The sequence below is a fragment of the Chroicocephalus ridibundus genome, chromosome 16 (assembly GCF_963924245.1).
Source record: "Chroicocephalus ridibundus chromosome 16, bChrRid1.1, whole genome shotgun sequence".
In the NCBI taxonomy this organism is placed as follows: domain Eukaryota; kingdom Metazoa; phylum Chordata; class Aves; order Charadriiformes; family Laridae; genus Chroicocephalus; species Chroicocephalus ridibundus.
The window spans coordinates 9902249-9924805 of NC_086299.1; the positions used below are offsets into that span (position 1 = coordinate 9902249).

Sequence of the window (22557 nt, forward strand, 5' to 3'; positions counted from 1 at the left end):
CACTTCGTCAAACCAGAACGGTAGCTGCGATGTTCACGTAAAGGGCTACTTAAAATGGAAGGCCTGGGAAAAAAAATGTCATTTCTGTGATCTCAGCCGGCATACATTATGAAAGAGAAGACATTTGATGAGTTGTATGCTAAGGATTAATTTGCCATTTAAAAATGCAGAGAACAGATGGATCTCTTGGCTAGGACTATATTTGGGAATTACTTCATTTTCAGCCCACATGCAAATAAAAATACAACTAAAAGTAGAACTTTCTGTGAAATTTCACATGGGTAGAAAACGCTTAAGTCACGAAAATAAAAAAAAAAACCACGAAGATCTTTGTATGAAACAGGTAAAATGCTACAGCCTAGCGAACGTATTATCATGTTGGCGGGGAAAACATGCTTTGACATTTGTCAAGCAACTATATAGAGTAATGCCAACCTTAGAAATTTACAAAAAAAAAAAGAAACACACAAAAAAACCCAATATCATATGACAGAGTGGGTTTTGTGTTTGCCTCTGAAGAGTCGCTTCTGAAAAAGCACCCTATTGTAATTTAATTCAGCAGTATTTGTTATGATTTAGCGATTAAACCTCTACATGGTCAAAAGTCCAGGGACTCCCCTTCGCAAAAAATCCTGGCCCATTTCCATCACACAAACTAGAGATTGTAAAGCAAGGATGAGGACTTAGATATTTGTGGGGAAAAAAACGCAAAAGTAGGGAAAAACACAAATGAAAAATGCCTTACGTCCTCACAACTCCCGGGATCGACTGCCTTTACCCCCCTGGCCTCCACACCACGCGGCAGCACATAGTTCCCAGGGCTGGGAAAGGAGGAGCAGCTCCAGTGAAGCAGTTCAGCTGGTAGACTGGAGATGACAGGACAGCAGAAAAGTCCTCCCTGGAATTCCCACACGCAAAGCCTACATGCCCCACCTGCGCGCTTCCCTTACGGGATTTAGCACTGACTTTAAAACCTCTAAACCATAGCAGCACGGCAAGGCGCAGTCTGCAAAGCCACATGTTCAGTATTAATTAAACATCTTCCTTTTTTTTCACACGTGATTTCTAAAAGTTACAAGGCAACTGCATACTAAAAAGCAAAACCAACATAAACTACTTCTGAAATGATTGGTAGATAGCATCTCTTTGTTGGAGAAACACAACCAGCCATTCCTCACTTCCCTCCGCCTCCATACAAACAAACAAACAGAAAACTTACACCCAGCAAAGCCCCGACTGGCGCAGGACGTCTTCGGCATATTCCCGGACTCTGAAACAGGGATAAACGCAGCTCCACGCGTGTTTAGAAAGCGAAGAGGAAAAGAAAATTTCTACTAACCCGATAGCTTCCTTTCTGCGACTATTCATCCTTCACAATCCAGACAACAGGACATACCAGGCAGCAAACAAACATCGAAGGGAGGGACTAACTTCAAAGCAACTGGGTAAATCTTACATAATTTGAGGGTTCGAGATCTTGCGGCAACCTCTCACCAAACGAGGTGTCAGATGATACGAGGAGGTCAAACCTGTAGCAGCTGGAATAAGTAGGGCACTTTGCATCTCTCCGTCGGCCCAGCCCGGCACCATTTGTCCATGGGGACCCCGGTGCTGCTTGTTCTCGGGAATTCGCTTTCAGGAGGAGAACAGAGCTTTTCTTTCACACCTTATCGCGCCAGAAAAAGCTTTCTACTCTCAAGCGGACAAAAGATAACAAAATACGTGAACGCCCTTATTGCCAGGATCCGCGCCTTAATTCCTCTCCTGATTTCTAAAGTGTTTGATGAGGTTTTCATATTTTTCCCCAGGTATAAAAGCAATGAAGATTACTGGGCATCCGTGGAAAATACAATGCAACTGTGGAAGAAACGAGACAACGGCCCTGAAAACCACTCGTAGAAAGGATTCTCCAAAAGGTACTTTTGCTGCCATCCTAGATTTCTGAGTAGCCATTTCCATCCAGCCAAAATCATTGCTTTGAGCTAAATAAAGCAACGGCACACTGAACCCCGGACATTTTTCCAAGAGAAGTGTTTGAAAGGCTCCAGGTTTTGCTTCCCTGAAGAGAAGAGAGGGCTCGTGGTTGGAAGGAGATGGGGTATTTGTTTCTGAAACCCAGCAAACATCGGGAAACAGAAGAACAGGTCCCCTACCTTTGTTACAGGATTGTTGCGAGAAGGAAGGATTCATAGAGAAGTCTTGTTTCTTAATGCTACGCACACTAAAAGGGCTATTTTTGTTCTTCTATTATGCACTTAATAAATAATAATGCAGGGTTTTCATGTGTTTTATTAATATAGCACCTACACAGTGCACATCTCTTCCTCCTTTTGGCAATTCAGCTTTTGCTTCCCCTGAAAGATTTGAAAAAATCAGGACTACGTCCTGGCACACAGAAATTGTTGCTCCTCTGTACAACACCGAAGCCCTCGCTTCTCTCCGAGTCTGTGATTTTCCACTCGTAAACGTGCGGCATCCTCTCCTCCGAGCGGTACTACCAGCTGACCATAATGATCTGGAGAGGGATATCTAATCGCTCGCTAAGAAGCTTTCACGCTTAAAACCTTGATGCCATCATTAGTGGTTTCAGCACTTGCGACATCGTGGACGGACTGCGCTTGATGCTTGGACGTTAAGGGCCAACCTAAGTGCATCAGTCACACCATTAATTCAGTCGGCAAAGACTGAGGGATTATATTCTTTTTCTTCCCCCCAGTAAGGTTTATTTACCATTAATTCATATCCTTAAGACCTTATTTTAAGCACAGCATGTTCTGCCTAAAGTTCTTTTTAAGGTTAATGCCCATGTCTTACAAATACGCCTCCAAGAGAGCTGTTAGGTTTTAAGGGGAAGGTTCTCCTCCCGAAGGCATTACAGTACCGGCATCCACGCCTCTGGCGGAGCCAAAATCATCCTCTTTGGGAAAAAACACCCAAATCCCTGTATCTACAAGTCCGACCTTTAAGATGTGAAGGGATGCTCTGTCTACGCTTTAATGGAAAGACGTATGACTGAACACAGGCGGCGGGTGGATTTTTCCTTTGATCATCATAAATGACTGGTATTTTTTCAGGAAGCATTCAGTACGGCCTTCCTCTTTTGCTATTCATCCCTCCACGTGAATATTCATTACAAATTATTAAACTGCTCATTATTCCGAAGGTCTTGACAATGGGAATCCTCTCCCCCACCTTTTGGTGCCTATAATGTACATCTCCATCCGAGCTGTCTAGACTCCCTTCATCATCAGCGCAGACAAGCAGGCACTTCCAGGCTATGATCCCTCTAATCTATTTTAGCGATGATTCACATCCCAGTTGTATTTCTCTCGAAGAAAAGGGGAATCTGGACCATTCACACGGAGGGAGGCACCCAACACAGCCTATCGCACTTCCCGGTTTCCCTGTTTTGTTTGGCTTTTTCAGGGTTTGCTTTCCCCTCGCTCCGTCGGCGTGCAGCAGGAAGAGAACAGGAGGCAGATTTCTTCCTGCCTTCGGGATCCCTCAGACGGAGCTTCTGAGAAGTAACACGGCCAGCTTCAACTTCCCTGACCTCAGCTAATTCTTTCCTTCCCTCAGCCTACTCAAGATGATTAAGCAAAATACTTGGAAGGAAATCAAAGCCTTAAAAACGCAATTAGAAGTGACCATTTTGTTAATACGCGCGCGCGCGCAACCCCGAAGTCAAATCCAATCTACCGACAGCACCAGACCTTCCCCCGTGAAGGAAATCAATTCTCAGCAGCTCCCACGGGCTTCACAAACAGCCCAAAACCAGCCAAACTCAGGAGGACGACATCTCCCCCGACGCTGGCCAGAGCAGTGCCTTCCACACGGCTCCGGCTTTTCCCACCCTTCCTAAAAAACGATATTAGGAAGACCTGAAATTGCCAAAGCTCACACCAGATGCCGGCTCCTGCAGCTGTCCACTGGTGACTTAGAAGTGTTATTTTTAAAACACAGCAGGTCTCTCTGCCCCAGCAGACGATAAGGCGAGTTCGCACGAGGGTCTGGATTTAGCCACCAGAAACCCTCATATTTGCTAACAAAGTCTCTGATCTAACTGCAAGAAGCCTTTACAGCATTAAAAAAAAAATTATCTCTTAAACAGAATGCAACACAATGAAGTCGTCTGAGATGATCTAAACAGTTATCCCTGTAATAAAATAGCTACATTCTTGTAGGACCCCTTTCCTTTGCTTCCATCCTCCACACAATGCATTTTTAAGACTCCCAACCTGAAATTTATTTGGAAAAAAAATAAAAAAGGAAATCTTTCTCTACCTGTAGAGGCAAAGAAATCAAACGCACGTTGAAAAAGCAGGAGCAGCAGCAGCTAAGCTTCTGGGCCCTGCTACAGAAACAAAGACTGACTGGCCAGATTTAGATAAACACCTACTTCTGCAAATTTAGGAAGAGGCTTAATTGCTTTGTCATTTAGAGCCAGCAATTACCAACTATTACTGGGAGCACTGCAGGAGATAGGGGGGGTTATTAATTGTCACAAAACGTCCACTCTTTTGGGGACAGCTCAGGCAAAGAAAACTACATATAAAATAAAACAGCCACTTAACTTGATTTTATTGTATAGTCATAGAAAAGATGGGGGGTGGGTTCTTCCAGAGGGGCTAGCAATGTTGAAATTTCTATTTTATTTTGCAACTACATCCTACCTGCTTCATACCACAGCAGTGGTGGGGTTAAGATGTGGGAGTAGGCTCCAAATTCGCCCATTTGGGGGGATTTTTGGGGCTCATTCCTCTGGCGGGGGAAACCGGTGCTAATTTCTGGAGTAGGGAGAGTGTACGGTGCCGAAGGAAGGTTTTAAAAATAAAAAGCGACGTAAAACTCAAAAGGTTGAGACAGAGAGCCTGGTTACCTCCCTCAGACCTGGATTTTACAGAGGCGCTGCTGTCTCACTGCGTAACCACGGCGCTTTCCTGCGTTTGTGTGAGAAAAAAAAATCTTCACGCAAGAGCGAAAGCCTCTCCAGCGTTAGAGGTTGGGGTTTTCAATATATTTAAAAAAAAAAAAAAATACAGGGTTTTTTTTGTAGAAAGCGGAGGTATTTTTACCCGGCGGGTTTCCAGGACGGCTGAGGGGCGGCGCGGGCGGCCCCGCCCCGGGGGCGGCGCGGCGGCGGGCCCGGCCGGCTCCCGCCGGTTCAGACCGGTTCTCCGCCACAAACAACCCGCCCCCCCGCGCTGGCTGAGGCGGCCCCGGCCCGGGACTGCGAGACCCTCCCCCGACAAAGGCAGCGCGGCGGGGGAAACACCCGCCTTTGGCTTCCACGCACCCGGGGGAGCCGCTCCCCCCCACCCGGCTGCGCCGCCATTACAGCGCCGGGCCGGGCTCCCGCCGCCACCGGAGGCTGTGAGAGGCGACCTAAAAGCGGCGGATTTTCAGCGCGAGATAAAGATCTATTATGCAACGCACATTTTTAATAGATTACTCTAGAGTATACAGATGAGGTAATGCGAGTTGGCGCCCTCCCCGAGCCGCTCTGTCAGCAGCTCGGCGGCGGCGGGGCTCGGGCGGGAGAGGACGGCTTGGCCTCCCTCAGGGCTGAGGTGACCGATGGGCTGTCGCCGGGTCCCCTCCCAAGGGGACGGGGACACCATTTGCTCGCCAGCTGCGAGGAGATCTTAGATCCCAGCCGATAGATTGCTTTTTTTTCTTTTTTTTTTTTTTTTTTTTCCGCGGGAGGATCTATTTATGCGTAAACATGCACATACAGGTAGGCTTTTTAGGCCGTTTTGAAGGAGGGAGTTTAGTAAGGTTCGCTTTCTGTATTTTTATCTCGGCACGAAAATACCTCCTCTCTCTTCAAAGCTATCTGAAAATTTTCTGCCTGTGCTCAATTTCAAGAAACTTGATATACTCCCAAGGGTGGAAAAAAAAAGTGTTTGAGAGGATGGGCTAGGTTATATTTAGATGAGAAGCGACGCAGGCTGACATGAACAGAAACATAAGAAAGAACAAAGTGAAAATGCTCGACAGTTGGTAACAAAAACCTGAAAGCATCTGAGTTACATTTTTTTTTAATTTTCCTTTCCCTAATTCACATTTCCCAGCACAGAGAGAACATCAAAGCAGCACTTGGCTTTATGTGAACAAAAGGTAAAGATTAGGTGTTTCACCTGACTCTTAGAGGATTTACTGTTGCTTTTGTGTTAATTGAAAAGGCGGCTTCCCACTCTACGCAAATTTCTTATTTTTTTTTCTTTTTAAATCTTAGCCTAATTCTTTTTCCCATACAAATAGGAGCATGCTCAACCCTGAAGCCTGTCCTACAGGCAGAGAGATTAAAAATATTCAGGTGATCTTTGCAGTGCAAAATTTATGTGGAATTACTGAACATCAGCAAAGGCCATCTCACAGATTCTTAAATAAAGACCAAACAGCTGCATTTAACCTCATTCTTCCTGATTTTTCAGCTGTCCCCAGCAGAGGCATCTCTCAACCCACTCAAAAACCCTACATCCCATTCTAAGTCAGTGATTCATCACTTGCTGGCAGACAAACTAAGCGGAAAAGAGGAGATGAAGACAATGGCAGGGAAAGGTTTGCATTATGTAATGAAACTAAATTCACTATTTTCTACTTTCACTTCAGTTGTTTAAATAGGCTAAGAAAGTCCCCAACAAGACAAAATAGGCTGCAGCCTCCATGGGAGGTTTCAGGGAGCCTGTTTTTCCCATGATTAAAATTCTCTTGGCACTATTTTTCATCAGTTTATTTCAATATTAAGACACATAAAATAACACATGCGTATTCCTTTCCAACTGTAACTCATTGCTCCAGAAAGAATTTCATCACCGAGAAATCTGAAATTAAAAAACTATCTCTAATTACTTTATGAAAGCCTTGCCCACTTGTCTTTAGAACTTTTAAGTATAGCTATCACAATTATTGAAAAAAAGCCATTTTCAAACATCCGTACATGCAACTTCTTACCACTGCTTATTCCAGCAGTACTGGAATCACTGCACTCTCCTAGATTTTGATGAAAATAAAGTCACTTTGTGTCTAAACTGAAGTTGCTTTTTTAATTCCAGAGCAAGATCTATTTTACATTACAAGCTATAGGAAATTATTCATATCCAGTAAATCCCCCAACATCCTCGACACCAGACAACCGAATAAGCGCTCTTAAGAAATAAATTAGAAGGCAAAAGGAAATCTCAGGTCACGTATCTGTAAATTCAAACACACATACACATGCGGTGTTCACACTTGCACATTCTGGACATCACCTACAGGGAATCACACACTTCTGCCAGGAATTTGTAAATAAAAATCCCATTTCGACAAGGTGCTTTGCCACGCGCCCAGCTTTTAAGAGCGAACGGTCCCACCGCTCAGTGCCATGTGGTTCAGTACATCGCTGCAGCAAAGCTTTAAAAATAATCACTAACACATGGAACAGTAAGAAATGTGTAAAGCCATTTGACATTACGTAACTGAATAAAAATGCAGAGAAATTTTAGCACAGCAGAACACCTCGACAAGCAGCCCAGAAAAGATGATTTTCCACAAAAAAAAAAGGGGGGGGATTTTTTTTCAGGAGGTTGGGCAGGGCACAAACAAAATCTGGTTTGCTTCCCATGGGATCCCGCAGCTTCCATGCATATGCAGCTTCTTCCATGACACAGTGCAGAAAATATGTTTGCTAATGTATCATTTGTGGTGCGCGTTCACATCAACAAAACAGAGAAATTAAGGCTTCTGGAGGCGGAAAATTCAAGTATCATTTTTGAGGGTTTGTTTTTTACTCTTTCAAGGTGATTAAAAAAAAACATTGATCCTTGTCCATAAACATGGGTGGGGAATGAGAAATCTCACGTTAAGACAACTTCAAAACATAAACTCTTCCTCAAAGCCACCTGAAAAGGTGGTTCACGCAGAAAACATTCACCTCCACCAGCCTCCCCACCTCGGCCCAGCGGGCAGCTCCTGAGGGGCCACAAAATACACCAAATAAAGCCCCACTTCAGAGAATACGGTTTATTTTTACCATGTCCTTTTTGGTCTTCTACATTATCCCCTTCCCCCCCCATCTTCTACATTACTCCCTTGCAGCTCCCCTTACAAATGCTGTGTAAAGACCTCTGAATATACATTTAAAGCGAAGCTTAGCTAAGATCCGACACAACAAACTCCAAAACTTTACGGAATAAAGGCACTTTTTTTTTTTTTAAAGCAATCCGTGGGGCATCTTGCCTCACGTTGTTCAGGAAAATCACCTCCGTTGAACGAAAGTCTTAATTTACTTCATGCAGCTCTTCGAAAACCACGAAGAACGAAGCCCCAGCTTCTCCTTCGCTACCTTTCTGCTGGTTTCTCCCAGCACCTGAAGGACGCACAGAAATTCCCACGAGTGTTTAACACCCACGCGTTTTCCCAGGCTCCAGCGTTTGTCCCCAAACACGGACAGGAGCGTGGGTAAGACCCACCTCTCTGAGCAAACACAACTTGCCTCTTCCACCCTGCCGGTTGAGACAGACACGACGAGACTTGAGTGACAAAGCTCTTCAAGGCGTACAATTTCAGAAGAATTCAGCGTCATAAAGACCTTAATAATTCCACAGCGTCACAAAATTGGCCATTTCCACTTATAATAAAGCCCTAAGAGGATCTCCAGTTTGCTAAAACCCCTGAGAAATACTACGGAAATTGCAAGAAGTAATTCTTTCGCAGACAACAAACAACCATCCGTAGTTATTCCAGATAAATCCCACTCCAGAAATGAAAAATAAGATACAGAATTTGGTAAATCAATCCAGGGATGACACAGCCAGAATTTACAACCCAAGGTACGGAGATGCAAATAAATTTCTGCCTGGTCTGGGTACGTGAAACCTGAATATATGGCACAGCAAGTGGGTGCACCTTAGCAGTAAAAAGGGGGGGAGGCAGCTTTCACTCACCACAGGGTACGAGGGGCTTACATATTTACATTGCTAAATTCAAAAGTGTGTTAAAAAGCAATCAGAGAAGTCCACCTGTGCTTTAAAAGACTTCGAGGCAAGGGGGGTTTTGCTTTACAACATAAAGATACGGTGAAATGTTTATTGATATCTAAGTCATTGCTCAGAAACATGTAAAACTCCTTCCTGATCCTTCAAAATGAAATGTATTGTCCACCAGATTCTATTCCTTGCTCTATTGAATTTAAATTTACTGTATTAGTAAGAAAAAAACACGTTTACTTCCCTTTCCTCCCGGAGTATCATCTATGTTTCCATTACTCCAACTAGAAATTGCCGAGAAAATGAAATGTTAAAAGCTCAGCAGATACTGCTTATCTTGTGCTTAAATCTTTTAACTTTATTCCAGTGGGATCGTATTTAGTCCTCGCAAATGCCGAGCAGTATTTCATCCCTTCTCAACATCCCCACAATGACATTTTATAAACATTACGAGTTTCCTGGACTCCCCTCTATCCATTCTGCAACAAGCAAAGGAGCACCAGAAGAGGGATTTTTTTTCCTGCTTGGCATTTCTTTAAAACCTGAAATGTAACCAGGCCTCCTTTCATCTTCTCTAGGTTTTTTTCGGAGACCTCTGGAAGTCTCACCAATTTTTTTTAAACTGCGATAAGTGTGAAAATCTTTTGACAAAGGGTTGCCTTTACCTAAGCGTTAAGATCTCTGAGAGAGAGGTGTAGCAATAAACAAACAAGCCTTCAAAGCAGCCTAAAAGTCATCTCAAATATTCTAGAGGTGCCTCTCTCTCCATCTGCTCTCCAGCCAAGACAGGACCTGGATTTCTAAATCCAGGAGGAGAAAACAATTAATTAAAACGTAAAGAAATCTTTGCACAGTTCCTTATAGACATCGGGAGCGTGGGGTGGGGAACTCAGAAGAAGAGAAACCGATTTCCTCATCCTCCCTTCTGCACGCTCTCCCCAGCATCAGCCCATCTAACCCTTCCACAAGGTCCAACGTTCAAGCAGGTATAATTTTATGTGAGTAATTTTATGTGAGTAATTACCTTGATTAGAGAGTTACCAGCGGTAAAATTCCATTCATAGTGATAATCAAACGTTAAGTATTTATTATACTGATACACCTATTTACTTAATGAATATTTTCAGTTTTGGAAAAGAACTGGTATGCAAAGGAACCATTTCCAACTGGAAACCCTGCTGAAGAGCAGAGCCCTTCACCAAACAGAGCACAGAACAATTATGGGTGCAACGGTAGCTTCTTGGTTTCCACTCTTAGGGTGAATTTACTCTTAAAAAGGTAAATATCCGAGAGGCATTTTAACGTTAATTTTCAAATTACTAGAAGAAATCCAATTATTGGCTCTAGGAGTCTTATTTTTTGCCTGTACGTAGTTTATAAAGCCACACAAATAGAACTATTGTGACTATCACAGAACTAAGGACAGGGATGTATCACTGGGAAATGCATTCCGGGGTTTGGTTTTTTAAAATTTTTCCAAGGCTATGATTTTCGCTGAGAGACAGCAGGGGGAAAAGAATGGAAAGACAACTTATCAACCTTTTAAACGTTAGTGGTGGTAGGGAATGAGAGGAAACCGGATAATAATAATCATTTCCCAAAGTATTTTAAAACGTGTCCTGTAAGCAGCTGACCTTCAAATTTGCTTATTCCCTCACTTAAACCAATTAAGTATTTACCCCGTTCCCCAAGCACACAGGCAGTGGCCAGGGGTGCAGCGAGGCCTCGTGCCCATACATCCCCGCCTTATGGATGCTGCGCAGATCCACCACGGAAAATAATTAACAATGGCAACAGCACTGCCCTCGGATCTGCTTCGTGCCAACTCAGCCTTTTTAGGTTTCACGCCGGTTTACTTCTACATCAACGAATAACGCTTTGCCATGAAACACCTTATATTTTCACAGCCCGGGCTCGCAACTCCTCAGAAAATGACCCGCAAAACCCACAGGACGGTCGCTTTGGGTCGAGCAAGGCGCAGTGACCTACCTGTCGCTGCTGGTACTGCTGCTGCTGCTGATGGAGTCGCTGCTGGAAGATCTGCTCCGGGATCCGCTGCCGCTGGGGGAGCGGGTGGGCCTGGACGCCTGGCTGGCCAGCCGCTGCGGGGACTGGGTCCTGGACTGGGAGGAATGCGGCGACCGACTCCGGCTGTGCTGGTAGTTCCTCTCCGGCCTTCTGCCTCGTACCTCCCGTGTAATATCATCCCTGTAGATATCCCTGTGTACCACACTGGGCAATGTAAACTGCTCCCGGGCCCTAGGTTCATAACGGGGGTCGTGAGCATCAAAACGGTTTGGACTTCGACTCCGAGAAGTATAATAGAGCCCGTGTTGTAAAGTCCGCTCTCGAGGATCTCTATAGTAATCCTGATCGTAATGTCTTGTCCGATCAAATCCTCCCGTCCCCCGCTCATGGTGTCCATAGGCACTATGTTCATAAGCACGCTCCCTGTTATCTGAAGCCCTGCATTTAGGAAGGGGGAAAAATACTTCATCAGAAAGGGGCAAGCACAACTAAAAGCAAATCATGCAAACATTCACGTCAGCACTGAACTTATTTTTGCGACTGCTTCTCCACTAAATAGCAATAACCTAGCAAGCAAACACTGACAAACTTAAAAACATTTTACTTGACTCCGAAGTTATATTCGTATACGATAAAGCTGAGCAATCATTTCGGTTTAATCACGATATCGGGCTTTCATGACCAGCATCTTGCCTGCACAGGAAAAAAAAATACTGCTTTCCAGTGCAGAATCCTCATTTGTGTTTTTTTTCTTTTTCTTTTAAATTCTGTAAACAAGAAAAACTTCATGTTTGTGGACATCATAATTAACTTCCCCCCCCCCCTCCATTTTTGCTTAAGAGCTTCAGAAATTTTCCTGGAATTTGGTAATTACTGGAGAGCTCTTCTAATTATCCTTCTGCAAAAATGGCATCGCAAATTGGGCTGTAGCCATGAAAGCCTCTGTGCGAAGCATGACCCAGAGGTAAGAAGCTGCTTTCAAAAGGGGTAGCATAACCCATAGAGAAGACCCAGAAAATTAGGGGGTTTTCTTGTTGCTGTTCTAAAACATTTCGTCCTCTTAGAGGGAATTTTGCTTTTATCAGACTGCCAGACTCCATTCTCATCTTAGCATACGCTAAAGAAACATCTTGATTACTAATGTCAGAATATTTAAATTGCAAGGGTGCAGGCCCCCAAAAGACCCTACGCAAGGAGTATAAATTAAATTTTTCAGTAGGTGTTTTTGTTTGTTGAGACTGCTATTGTTACTGCAATCACAGAATTTCACAAGCACACTACTTTCCCAAGGAGCTAAAGTCCATTTTCTTTCAGTATTTCCAAGATTTTGTACGTCAATCGAGAAAGGCTCTATGTTCTGAGAAATTAGTGTGATCTCTCAAATAAAGAGATAGTAAAACTGACAGATAAAGTTAAAAGAACATTACAAATAGTTTAGTAGTCTCATTTAGACAAGTACCAGGACGGTATGTCTAAGTTACGTCCATAAAATGGAAGATCAAGAATGATTACATTGAATGTTTAAAAAATACTTGCAGAATTCTAAATATGTCAGGGTAGCCAAAGTTAATTTAAAAATTTAATTATCCACCTTATGAAGGACATTTCAACCTTTTTTTTTTTTTGCAGCCTTCTCTCTCGGATTCTTCCTTCAGAATCAATTATTAGTCACTTCAATCCCCTGAATCCTAATAACCCAATTCTGCCTTGTGCTCCCTCCTCCTCTCCTGCATCACAGATCTGTCTTCTATTTAAAATGGCAGAAATATTTCAGGTATCTTATATAAACTGAAAATGGGATTTGAATCTTTTTCGACTAGCATCTCAGGAAGTTCCTTCCATTCCTTCTCCAATGAATCACTAGATCCTTAATTCTCTAAATATATTCATCCTCTGTTGTTAAATTATAACGCGTTTTCAAGGTTTCTATAGAGCTAGCTCATGTTTTGCCTGCATTTTTTCCTCTCACATTTTATGTAAAAAACTACCTAACCAGTGCAACAGAATTTCATTAGCTTATATATATCCACTTGAAATTCATTGTTGCCTTTCTATTTTCATTATCTCTTGCTCGCAACAATGGCATTTTGAAACGTACTTCAGGATCTGGCACAGAAACGTCTCTCTTTTTTTTTTTTTTCCCCCTTTTGAAGGACCAAGATCAACAATTTTATAAACGATTGCATTTAGCATCCTACAAAGTGTTAATCAGTGAAAGCTGATTTAATGAGGTAAGAGAAAAAGCAGTATTTTCTAGAGGGTTACTGCTATATAGCTGACATAAAAGAACAAAGTCCTTATCCATGAAAAGGACACAGAAGACAGACAGAGGAGCTAGCAGAGCTGAAAATCTAATGGCTACAGTGCTTTTTTGATTTATCTATTAGTACTAAGTACTACTGGAGTTAGTGGAAAGAGAGGGTTTGACTTGGGTTAGGAGAGGGGCTAATATACACAGGGCAGGACATACCAACCTTTTCCAAGTGTGGAAACACGACCTATATTCCCAATTAAATCTAGGGAGAGAATTGTGAACATAACTTCCCCAATTTTGGCCCCTCTTACAGGGGTAATCCACCTTCTTAATGGGCAAGGGTGTCAAATGATATTTTAGATGAACCAACAAGAAAAAAAAAAAATCTTAGTGACAAGACAAAAAAAAAAATTCCACTGGAAGGAAGCAGTCCCAGACTGAAACCATAACTCTGAAACCCCCAGACTTCTTTCTTGAGACAGAAGGCACTTAAATAGATCCATTATTTTAACTTCCAGCCCTACGTCTGAATCAAGCAGCTGGTAGAAGATCACCCAATGCACGAGGGCACTCATCGCTGCTGGCCAGCAGGCATCCTCTAGCCGCCTTTGTAACCATCCAGCCCAGTCATTTCTCACTGGCGTATCCACAAACTGGTATTAGCACCACGTCCTTAAAACTAAAGTATGTTTAATGTGGAGTAGCAAAGAGCTTTTTAAGAGACTAGATAGTAATCCACTCCCCAAGGCTACTGGCGTCTTGACTGTATACCATCCAATAAATTCAAGGCAGTAGTTCTTATCCCAGCATTAAAAAAAAAAACACTATAATTTCCAAAATTTAGTAATGTCCATCATCTCTTTTTGCCAATACCATCAGAAAGCATAATCCCAATAACTTGGAAATGATGTAGATCCAAAATGGAAACATCACAAGCTGCCTTCGGTCTTCTCCATCCAAGCGTTATTTCCATGGCTAAGTGTTGTCTGTAGAATCCAAGGGGCTGCATCATTAACGTCTACTAGAAATTTTGTGGTGACAATCCAATTAACATACCAACTGCGTACAGTGAGAACTGAGAACTAGGCATCAAGCTTTCACAGAATTTTAGGTTCTAGTATTCCGAAGATACTCCATAGAGAACTTCACCACATGTTGTAGAGTAAGATAGCTCCATCTGGCAGCAGGGATACATCCGAGCAAGGCCTTAATATTATCCAAGAAATGGAATCATTACTTCTAGAAAAGAGTAACTCCAATATCGATGCTGGCCAAAGGAAATCTTCCATCTTAAAACCACCTTATTTCAAGTGTAGATATCCAACCAGCTGCAGAAAACATCCTCTATGGATCCACAAGGTACCAGCCACTGGGATAGAAATCACTTCCGTTTCCAACCCAAAATAGGAAACATAGATAATTCCCAAAATTTTAAATCCATCTGGGGGCCCTAGATACGAGTTTGTGTTTCTCACCATATCAAATACAAAATACCTGCCTAGAGAAACCTTGGAACTTACCCATCAAGTCTCCGCTCATAACGTCCTTCCCGTGCATGAAGCGATGGTGGGGGGCCGTAAGTGGGCCCCCCACCACCTCCTCTGAACCCAGAAACCTCTCTACTACGAGATGCTATGGAAACTGTATCATCCAAGCCCCGAGCAGCACTGGGAATGGTTCCTGGTTCATTATAATCCGTCCGTAGGTCTCTATCTCCCATTTTGTTGACAGAGTTGTGTGCCTTCTGCGCACTTTTGATGTCCACAAAATCCACAAACGCTGCCACTCCGCCTTCCGACCCCCTCTTAGGGAGTATTTTGACACTTTCGACACGTCCATATCTAGAAGAAAACCAAAGCAGAGCAGGCATGTTAGCGCTGGTAGAAAAAAACCCACATTTAACAACATTACCTCCTGCAAAAATCAACATCAGTTTCAAACCATTTGCCCTCCCCACTCAGCAGGAAAATCAATCTTCAAAGCACGGCAGAGGTTGGAAGACGCGCGGGGAAAAAGCCATTTAGACTTTCCATCATTATTTTCAAAACTCCTCTCTTCTGGTTAGCCTACTATGATATCACCTTTTTTATAATAACAGAGCAACAGCAGCTGAAGAAATAGAAAGGTATTCGCAATTAGAGCAGCCCTTCTCATTTTTAATCTGATGAGCAAGACATAATTAAAACAAAACCGTGTCACAACAAGTAAAAATAAAGACATCCCGACAAGTTTCTTAGAAAAAAAAATGACCTTGACACAGCAATTCCACTACTCCGATCTATATTTAATCCATTCAGCGCTAGAGCAAGAGTCTCCATTCTGATCCTCGTTCCTGATCTCACACCCCCTTTATTTACAGCCACCTTGCGGGACGCTTGTGAGGCGCGGTGACACCGGACCGGGGTGCTCCCAGGGTTCAACTTGACATCCCCCCGCCACGGACCAAGCCCCACAAGGGGCACGCCGAGGAGAGCTGACGGGAGCGTGAGGCCACTCGACTTAATCTATGGCAAATAACGGCAACACGGGCACTTGCGATGAGTAAATGTCTAAAAAAATCTAAAACCAGTCATGTCTGCGTACACAGAAATCACAACGTAAAAATGTTTTCAAATAACTCATAGCAAGAAAGGGTAAGATGGGAAGTAAGAACACAGCGACATTTTAAAGCAGCTGCGAACGGAAGGTCACATTTGGGTTGCTCATTTATCTCAGCCAAGAGATTTTGGGGCAAAACAGGGAAGGGCTTTAACTGCGGTTGTTAATCCATGACAAAAAGAGGCAAAAAGTGTATTTTTGAATGCACCGTCAGACAGGAAAGGGACACACAAATGAAAAAAATATTTGTAAACTCTGTGAAGAATTATTGCCAAAAAAAACTTTTATTCACAAAGGCAGCGCAACGCTGGACAGCTGTAAACAGCTCTTAAACAAGAAAAGCCGTTTTCAGCTATATGCGCAGGAATAAGCTAATACAATTGCCTGGCTGGGGAGCAAATGCTGTCAGAACCTGCATCTGCCTCCGTTTTCTGCCTGGCTTTCAATACACCTTAAAATTTCATCATTGTTGTCGGATGACTAATCCTTAAATACGATTTGAAAACCTGCCTCGCTGACTGCCGGCTTCTCATTCCAACCTGACCTGCTATATATATAAAACCGTTTGGATTTAGACCACATTTTTCTCTGGTTTATACTCCACCGAATACGGCGCGCTGCCCGTTAAGGAATATGTGCACAAAACAGAGCGTCTTTCAAGTCAAAAAGCGCCTTGTTAGGCGTAAAAAGACAAGGTTGGCAATGGAACACATCCTTGCCTCTAAGGTGTCCAGAGCAGAGCTCGCCGCCTCTGTACTCGTGGGTGACGTTTCATTCTCGGGAGTTTCCTACCTGGGATACCAAACCGACGCACTGGTCGTTTCTTATTCTAACTAAAAGCTGCAAGGAGCAAATAATGGCGAACGGTACTGCAGGAAAGGTACTTCTCCAAGTTTGCGCTCTTCTGAAGCTGGATATGGTTATCTTGCCTTGAAGGCAAGATTCAGAAAGACCAGAAAAGTAGAGGATATGATTAGTAAAATTTGTGTCAGGAAAAAAATGGCCTAATTGGATGTGGCACATGGAAGGCGCGAAGAAACAGGAAAGGAAGAAGGGGGAAGGAAAACAGGAAAGAGCCTATTTGAAAAAATCTTCGTGCCATTAAAGTACATGACAAAAAAATAAGAAAAATAGTAGGTAACCTAGTTAGCATCACCCTTTAACACGCATTTCAGTGCCAGTCCTCTACAGACAGCGAAGGGAAGATGTTGCAATAGGACAGAGTACTCTAACGCTCACATCCATTGCGTTTTTCTGCTAAATAATGTGGTTACAGAAGCGACCGGTTAGAACATGTCCTTTCCTTTTGCTCATTGTTTACACATTTGGTTTGTGGCAACATGAGCCCATACTTTGTCTACAATCTTGGGGGGGGGAGTAAATAGTATCTTAGCTCTATTCAAAAACCCTAAAATCCTAACTGCCCTTCTCTCTGACTGCAGGCACCACAGCCTACTGGGTATGAAGTGCTGCCCGCCAGTTACATCAGACATGGGCTCTGAAAGACTCTTCCCACTCACCATCCTCACAATTCTTTTATTTCCTCATTCTGAAACCGTAACACGTACATCTTGTAACATACGCGCAGACCTCACTTATTTTTCTTTTGCTGTGGAAGATCCAGAATGTGTTAAAATGTTCAAATATCCAAGCTAATGCTGCCCAGAAAGCACAGAAGATATAAAACATCGATGTAATACGCTCCCCATGGACCAACAAAATCACCTAGCAAATGCACAACTCTCCCCGCCGGAGTTTAATTTTAATATTGGGAAAAGTGTACTTTGGTTGCCATTAATTAAAATTTTTTTTTTTTTTTTCTAAATCAGAAATGAATGGGGGAGGCTACTACTGTATTGCACTGCAGCCGTGGTCCTAAATCACCCCACTCGCAGACGGCGCGTTTTAATCCGTTTGTTATCCAGCTACCTAAATATACGCTGTGCTTTGGTGTCCTGCGCCGTACCCTTGACGAGCCCTGAGGATAATCTGTGACAATCGTCTTTGCTGAAAGCGAAGGAGGCCGACGGGGGGAGGAGAAAGGGAGCAGAAGGAGGGAGGCGGGGGGGGGGGATGAAGGATGAAAGAAAACCGAGAAGGAGAGAGCCCTGAGTATTCAAGGGCAGCTGCTGGGAGAGGAAGGTTTGCATTTTCCGTGCCCCAACGCGGTGCTGTGATTACACACATCCTTCGGTCCCCCACCGCGAAGATTAATCTGTCTGGTGATCCCACCCGGCCCCACCCGTTGGCGTCTCTCCGAGCTGCTCCCGTCTTGGCAGATGCTGCCGGGAGGAGGACCGCATGGAGGGGAGATCTGCAGTGCTGCATCACCAGACGGGTTTACTGCAGCAGAATAATACATTACAAGGGAAAAAAAAAAAAAAAAACACCACCCCGATACTTTCTGGAGGGCCGGGGGAGGAGAGGCGGCGATAACGCCGCGTTTTGCTACGCGGATCGCATGTTAAGGCAAGATGGAGGCGAACACGTTCCGAGGAGCAACCTTTGTCTGGATGCCGAGGGCTGGGAAGAGGGGACAAAAGACCAGGGAAGGCATCGCTGCGACCTTTGGTAATACCGGCTCCTCTCAACCTTCGCCTCCTCCTATCTTTATACCTGCGCGTCAGCCTTTTCCAAGAAGGCTGCGTTTCACAACCGCTGGCAGACCCAACAGAAAACAAAGAGGCTCATTCGCTCGGCTCCGAATCCGCAGACCCGTGCAAAAACAAGGCTTTTTAGTGCCTCTTCCCATCTGCAACTCATGCCGATTAATCATTAGCTCCGCACTGTAACGAAGGCGGCCAAGGCCGTATTTTCGGAGGGGTTTACAGTTCAAGCAGAGGAGACGAGGACATGCGAGAGCTGTTATGTCACCGAGCCCCGCCACCAGCGCAGCACGATCATCGCAGCGCCCAGCTGTAAACAGGAATCTAGCAGCCCTTTCAGATAGAAAAGTTGCTCGATAATCACTGCTTGAACAAAGCCACGCTAATCCAGCTTTTCAGACAAAGAAAAGGAATTCATAATTTAAGCATTATCGGTTTATTCACTGTAGATCAAAGCACCTCTATAATCAAGCAGCTGAAATGTCTCTGGGCTCTTGGCATGGCTGCTCGGCGTGTTTCTCTGGCTCTCCAGCCCTTCCTCCTCCCCAGCTCTTCCTCCCGTACCGGCAGACAGCGCGGCCGGGTTGGGAAACGCAGCCGCCGCCAATGCAAGGCCGGGCTGGTTCCTCCTCCCCAGGGGCGACGTGTCACCCAGACGCAGGCAAAGTCACCCCTCGCCCTACAACCTTCCCCGTGACGGGGTACCCGCACCCTGGCGCCCTCACCTTTCCACTTCTCATTAACCGTTTCACCTCGGTGCCTGCTCCAAACGTTCATTTTTCTGCACAGTCTCCGCTGTTCCCAAGCAAAAGCACTTTCAACAAAGGATGGACTAGGAGAAAGCCAGCCGGCAAATATTTAGTGAGCAAATGTTACCATTTAGCTGCCGTATTTTATAAACTGATTAGGACCTTTACAGGATGATATATACACGATAGGAAAAGGCAGGTTGAAATCAAGGAGATTCATTTTTTTAATTTAAATTGAATCCCACTTTAAGTCATATTACCTCCTGATTTCTCATGTTGAGCTCCCCCCAAGCTCTTGAAGACCTTTTGTACCCAATCATTTTCATTCCTGCAGAATTCCGCAGGTCAGCTATGTCCCGGTCTACAAAAAGTTCACCATATTTTTATTTAGAAGCCAGCGCAATGTTATGCTCCAGATACTACCAAATGCGAGACACATTGCAAGATCAAAAGTAACACAGGAGTTTTTTGTGCTTGTTTCTGCACTGCTCATTAGGAGCATGATTTGACAAGACGTCCCGGTCCAGCATGACATCTGAATATTTCGGATTCACTTGGATTCACTTTGACTAAAGCCAGATCTCCTCAGCCATCTGAAAGGCAGGGATGATTTTTCTGTGCCGCTCAAGCTCCTTCTTCCTCCATTATTATCTAAGCCAGGCAAGCCCCGGCCTGCATTATTCAGTAAAACGCTCACACAGCTTGAAGCTTTTCTTGGCCAATCGCATTCCTCTTGCTTTGTTGTTATTTCATAACAAAATAATGTGACCTGAAATAATACTTCTCCAGATGTCTGCGTCTCTTCTCCTCGTTCCCAACTCCGGATCAGCCCAATGCCCCACACTAGGGGTTACTCCGGCCCTCTATTTCCCCCTGCACAACGCAGGGAAATGCAAGATGGGCAAACGCTAAAGCTGCTACAAAGCAGGTTGCCATCACCAGCCCCACAGGGGTTTTCAGCCAGGCTGACGATGTCTGTTGAACTCCAGTAACATCAGTTCTGGGGTTTTCTGCTATCACAGACATCCGTTTCACAGCCCAAGAACTTGGCCCACCACAATAGTACAGGCATCTACTTCCCACCCCTTTAACACACAAAATAACACACCAGAAGAGCAGCAAACCAGCTCATGACACGAACTACACTGGAACTCTCCCTCCCGCACCACCACCAAAAGCAGTGTTAAATATCCACCCCTGTAAAAGTTCCTAAGCCAGTAACGCAGAGGGACCCGTGTTTTTACAAAGGCGTTTGCAAAGAATAAGGCACTGTAATTGATCACGAGGCCATTAACAGAATAAATAAAACATACCATATAATAGTTATAACATGCTTGGCCTAAGAAAATGACACATCACCATGTTCCATGTTTCATATTCATTATAGCCACATAGTTTACTTGCCACAAAAAATATTTACATTTCACCACCTTCAGATCTGAGCACAACCAGTCTTTGGAATTACGCTCTGCTTCAAGCAGTTCAAAGTCTCTGGTCCGATACCATCATGTGTCCAGCATGGAAGGAAGGCTTGAGAGCTTACAGATACAGAAGAATAAATGAATCTAAACAAAAGGTACTCAAAAATGCAATAACTGCATTGTTGGGTTTGGGTCCGATCATAAATACAGCAACTGATCTATAACAGACAGCAAAACCAAAGACAGACCATAAAGAAGGGTATCCACAGGACTGGAATGAAAATAATGCAAGTTAATTGAAATGTACCTCGTTAGAAACAACAAGCAGAATTCCAGAGTCCTGGAAAACTACACCTAAAATCCAACTTCACAAACGTGGGGAACTGTCCCCTGATGAGCCACGATCGCCTGGACTGTCACTCAACCCTGGAGAATTTGTCAAACGAGATCTCAAATGCTTAATGACAAATATGGCAACGTACACACGGCCGCTGGCCTTCGCTAGCAGCCGCGCTTAAGGGAGACCAAAATCAGTATTTACTATGAACAACTCGATGCGACGTCTCATTACCGAGGGCCTGACCCAAAGCCGGCTGGAGGCAGCAGCCTTCATTCCCAAGGGCACCGGAGCACGCTCCGTGCGGAGCTGGCACTCCAGAAGGCTGGGGACACCAGAAACCCATCGCATCCACGCACGGGCATTTCAGTCCTATCTTGAAAACTGTCTCTTCAGGATTGTGGAGAAAACACTGTGAATCTTTATCTAATATACATACATGCACAGGCCCCTTTGAGGAGCCCGACAGCACCATTTTGTAACGCTCCTCCAAACACCTGATCCTCACCCAATTTTCTGAAGAAGTAGCTTTAAGTGAGAAACCCCACCAGGACGAGGGGACCAGCACGAAGGCTGCCAGCAATGTATGGAGCACTTCCAGCAGCCTTTAGAGGAGACGCAATGTATGGTATTGGCTCTTCTTATCTCCAGCTGCTACATCACGTTAAAGACGGCTAAAAATAAAACAAATTAAATGCCTCTCTAATTCTACCTTTCTCAGCACAAAATCGCTGTTTTTAACGATAAGCAACTGTGAGCGGCCAGGACAGCGTTCTGGATGATCGTGAGTAGGAAAACTCATCAGCAGGCGGTAAATTCACACGATGTAAGGCTTTGAAAACCTTTACTTTCCCAAAGACAGGCAAAATGAGAGCTCCTCGTATCACAAGGAGTGCTGGTTTTCAAGCCATACCGAGAACAGACCTTGTGACAGCAATGATTCAGAAACATGCCCTAATTACCGAGCTCCCATAATTTTCCAGATTGCAATCTGAGATGCTTTAAAACCTGTTTAGAGTGATCTTTATTGGCTCTGCGACCTTTGGGGGGAGAAAAACAACGTTCTTCAGGGCATTCCCTGCAGCTCTCCCCCTGGCAATAAAGATCTTCAGGGAAACCTCGAAATTCAGGAGCAGAAACCATCAACCAAGTTACAGACCACTTGCATGGCCGGGGCGAAACCTCAACACGACGCTCCTCGCTCTCCCCTCCTGCCCCACCGCCCAAACGAACTCCAACCCAGACCACTCTTGGACTCCGCAGCTCCCTTTAGCCCTCAGCAGCACTCGGCAGGAAATCTCCCACCTCCGACTACCAACGGGGGTTTTGTTAATGAGATACAGCACGTGTTCCTGCCACGCACCGAAAACAGCCAGGGCTTTGTCTACGCTCGTAATCCCTCCCTAAGAGATGACAAAGTAGGAAATTAAAAAGCTAGCATAGGCACATTCACTGATACTTCTGATACCTCTATTATTTAAGAGCAACACGCTCGACGTCTCAGACAGTCCCGTAGATAACTCCGTGCTGAAATAAGCGCTCGCTTCTCGCTTTACAGCTCCATTTTAAGATACAAAGTAAGACTGATTCCT

At 44.4% G+C, this 22557-nt stretch overlaps 1 protein-coding gene across 5 annotated transcripts in view; it reads right to left on the minus strand.

Moving 5' to 3' along the window:
• SPEN (spen family transcriptional repressor) overlaps positions 1 to 22557 on the minus strand; it is a 68778-nt gene that overhangs the window by 34570 nt on the left and 11651 nt on the right. For all 5 annotated transcript variants that reach the window (XM_063354028.1, XM_063354030.1, XM_063354029.1 and 2 more), the window contains exons 2-3: positions 14775 to 15095; positions 10962 to 11438 (exon numbers count right to left, since the gene is read on the minus strand). In XM_063354028.1, coding sequence (XP_063210098.1) covers positions 10962 to 11438; positions 14775 to 15095 — 798 coding nt within the window. The remainder of the gene's footprint in view (positions 1 to 10961; positions 11439 to 14774; positions 15096 to 22557) is intronic.